This window comes from Octopus bimaculoides, chromosome 2, assembly GCF_001194135.2.
Source record: "Octopus bimaculoides isolate UCB-OBI-ISO-001 chromosome 2, ASM119413v2, whole genome shotgun sequence".
NCBI classification, from domain to species: domain Eukaryota; kingdom Metazoa; phylum Mollusca; class Cephalopoda; order Octopoda; family Octopodidae; genus Octopus; species Octopus bimaculoides.
The window spans coordinates 26873091-26875226 of record NC_068982.1 but is presented as its reverse complement, the minus strand read 5'-3'; the positions used below and the strand labels follow the sequence as shown (position 1 = coordinate 26875226).

Below are 2136 nucleotides of genomic sequence, written 5' to 3'. Positions count from 1 at the left end.
CCTAAATCACAAAATAAGGAGGGAAATTTGTTCTATTTTTCAAATCTTGGTAGCAACACTGGAGCTGGAAGCAGGATAATAATCTAATTCTACACTTTATCACATTCAAGAATATAAACACGTTTTAAGCACAACACACGCGGAGTCAAAAGGAGACACTATCTTTCACCAGTGCACCAGGGTCAGTACTGAGTGAACCACAGTGCTCTCTCTTCCTAGCATGCAGCTTCCTATCTCGCACAACAGCCAAACACCGCATCGCTGGAACTGTGAAGCGCCCAGTTCTATACAAGGATTTTTTTGTATTTTTTCATAAACTAGGAGATGGCTACTGACATTAAGCTTAAGGATTATATAATGTACAAGTATAAAGAAAGAATTAAAGAAAACAAGGACGCATTATATTGAATGTTACCGATAATATCGAGTGGAAATAAGGGGTGCTGCAGTTCCGCTGTGCCTACTATACACGAGCCACCACTGGTCATTATATGCCTGCTTCAAATATTTAGTGCTCATCTATGAAACAATCAATAAGCTGAAACTGCTTCGTAGTTGTTATAAGACGAATGCGAGTCCTCAAAGGTAAGGGAACTACGCATATATTTTCAGTACGACACCTATATACAACAGTGAAGGCAATTTGAATACATGAGGTAGATGTAGGATACGAACAAACGTCAGTTACTTTACCGGCATTTTAACGTCTCAGATCTCAACAGCCGCCGCACTTTCAAAAATATGTTCATAAATGTCCGGTGATACCTGTAAGTGAAACGCTTCAATATTCATAGCGTACTTTTATCTCTTTTTACAACCAGTAATTAAATATAATTTCTTTTATTGGCAAGCGGTCACAACCAGCTGATAAATATGAAGTCATATCCTAAGATGAAGCTCTTGAAGAAGCGTCCACCAAAGAGTGTGTTGGAATTTGGAACAACCTATCAGTACGAATACAGAGATCATGTAAGTTTCTTGGATATTACGGAAAATGAAAGTTTTTCTAGCAATTTTTTTAATACATTTAGGTTCTTATTACGATTCTTTCTACGTGCGGTCGAGCACCAGGAATAATAGATTGCTATGCTAACTACCCAACAGAGTATAGTTACAACCGTTAGCGATCTAAGTTCAAATCTTGCCAGAGACGATCGCTATTTTTCAACATTCGAGCGGCGATAAAATATTTATACTGGGCTCGATTGAATTAATTACGTTCCTCCCACTGAATTATCGTCTTATCAAACTAAAATTTCAATATTTTGTTTTCAAAAAACATATACGCTACTTAAATAATATATCATTTTTAAGTAGTATATTGGTATTAAATATATTTAACAGATTTGTACAGGGAAGACTGTTAACTATTTGAATATAATTTTTTTTTTTATCTCAGTTTCTTTTAGTCTCTTTACAACTATTGTTATTAGATTGGCAACAAGACAACTAAATATTCTTGTGTACATACATCGAACAACATTTTCAGTCCTGAACTAACATATGACCAAGAACGCAAAGACTAAAATGTTCAATTTATCATTTGTGGAACGAATCATCAGCTTCTTCAGTTTCAATATTAATTCATTACTTCTAACGACAAAAGATATAGAAAGCAAAAACCAACTATTAAATTAATTTCAGCTTAGAAACAAACAGAAAGATGTTCCAAAACGTGATGGTAGCCTATTAAATTTGGTATGCGTTCATTTTCAACGTATTCGCACAATACACAATGCCAGAGTAAATATCTTAATTGCAAATAAAGCTATTAAATACATCTAGCTACTATGCAAACTGATTCCCTCAAATACATATGACTCTAGCATTCAGCCACAATCAAATAAAGATGTTACAAAACTAGAGAGTATAACTTAGCGAATCCGGTATAGGTTCATTCTCGTGCTACAATAATCATTTACATAGGGAATAAAACATTTAAGTGCACACTTGGGTAGGATGAATCTAACATTTTGAAGTGGTCCAACTAATTATATTGAATTCAAAAGTAGAATGTATGTATATGTGCTTGAATGTATGTATGTTTCTGTGTGTATATATATATGCGTATGTATGTATGGGCATATGTATATATATATGTATTTATGTATATATATATATATATATATATATATA

At 33.7% G+C, this 2136-nt stretch overlaps 1 protein-coding gene across 2 annotated transcripts in view; it reads left to right on the top strand.

The window, feature by feature from the left end:
* Window positions 1-2136, top strand: part of LOC106868874 (uncharacterized) — a 46455-nt gene that overhangs the window by 13822 nt on the left and 30497 nt on the right. For both annotated transcript variants that reach the window (XM_014914341.2, XM_014914325.2), the window contains exon 3: window positions 852-969. In XM_014914341.2, the coding sequence (XP_014769827.1) occupies window positions 874-969 (96 nt within the window). In that variant the 5' untranslated portion in view covers window positions 852-873. The remainder of the gene's footprint in view (window positions 1-851; window positions 970-2136) is intronic.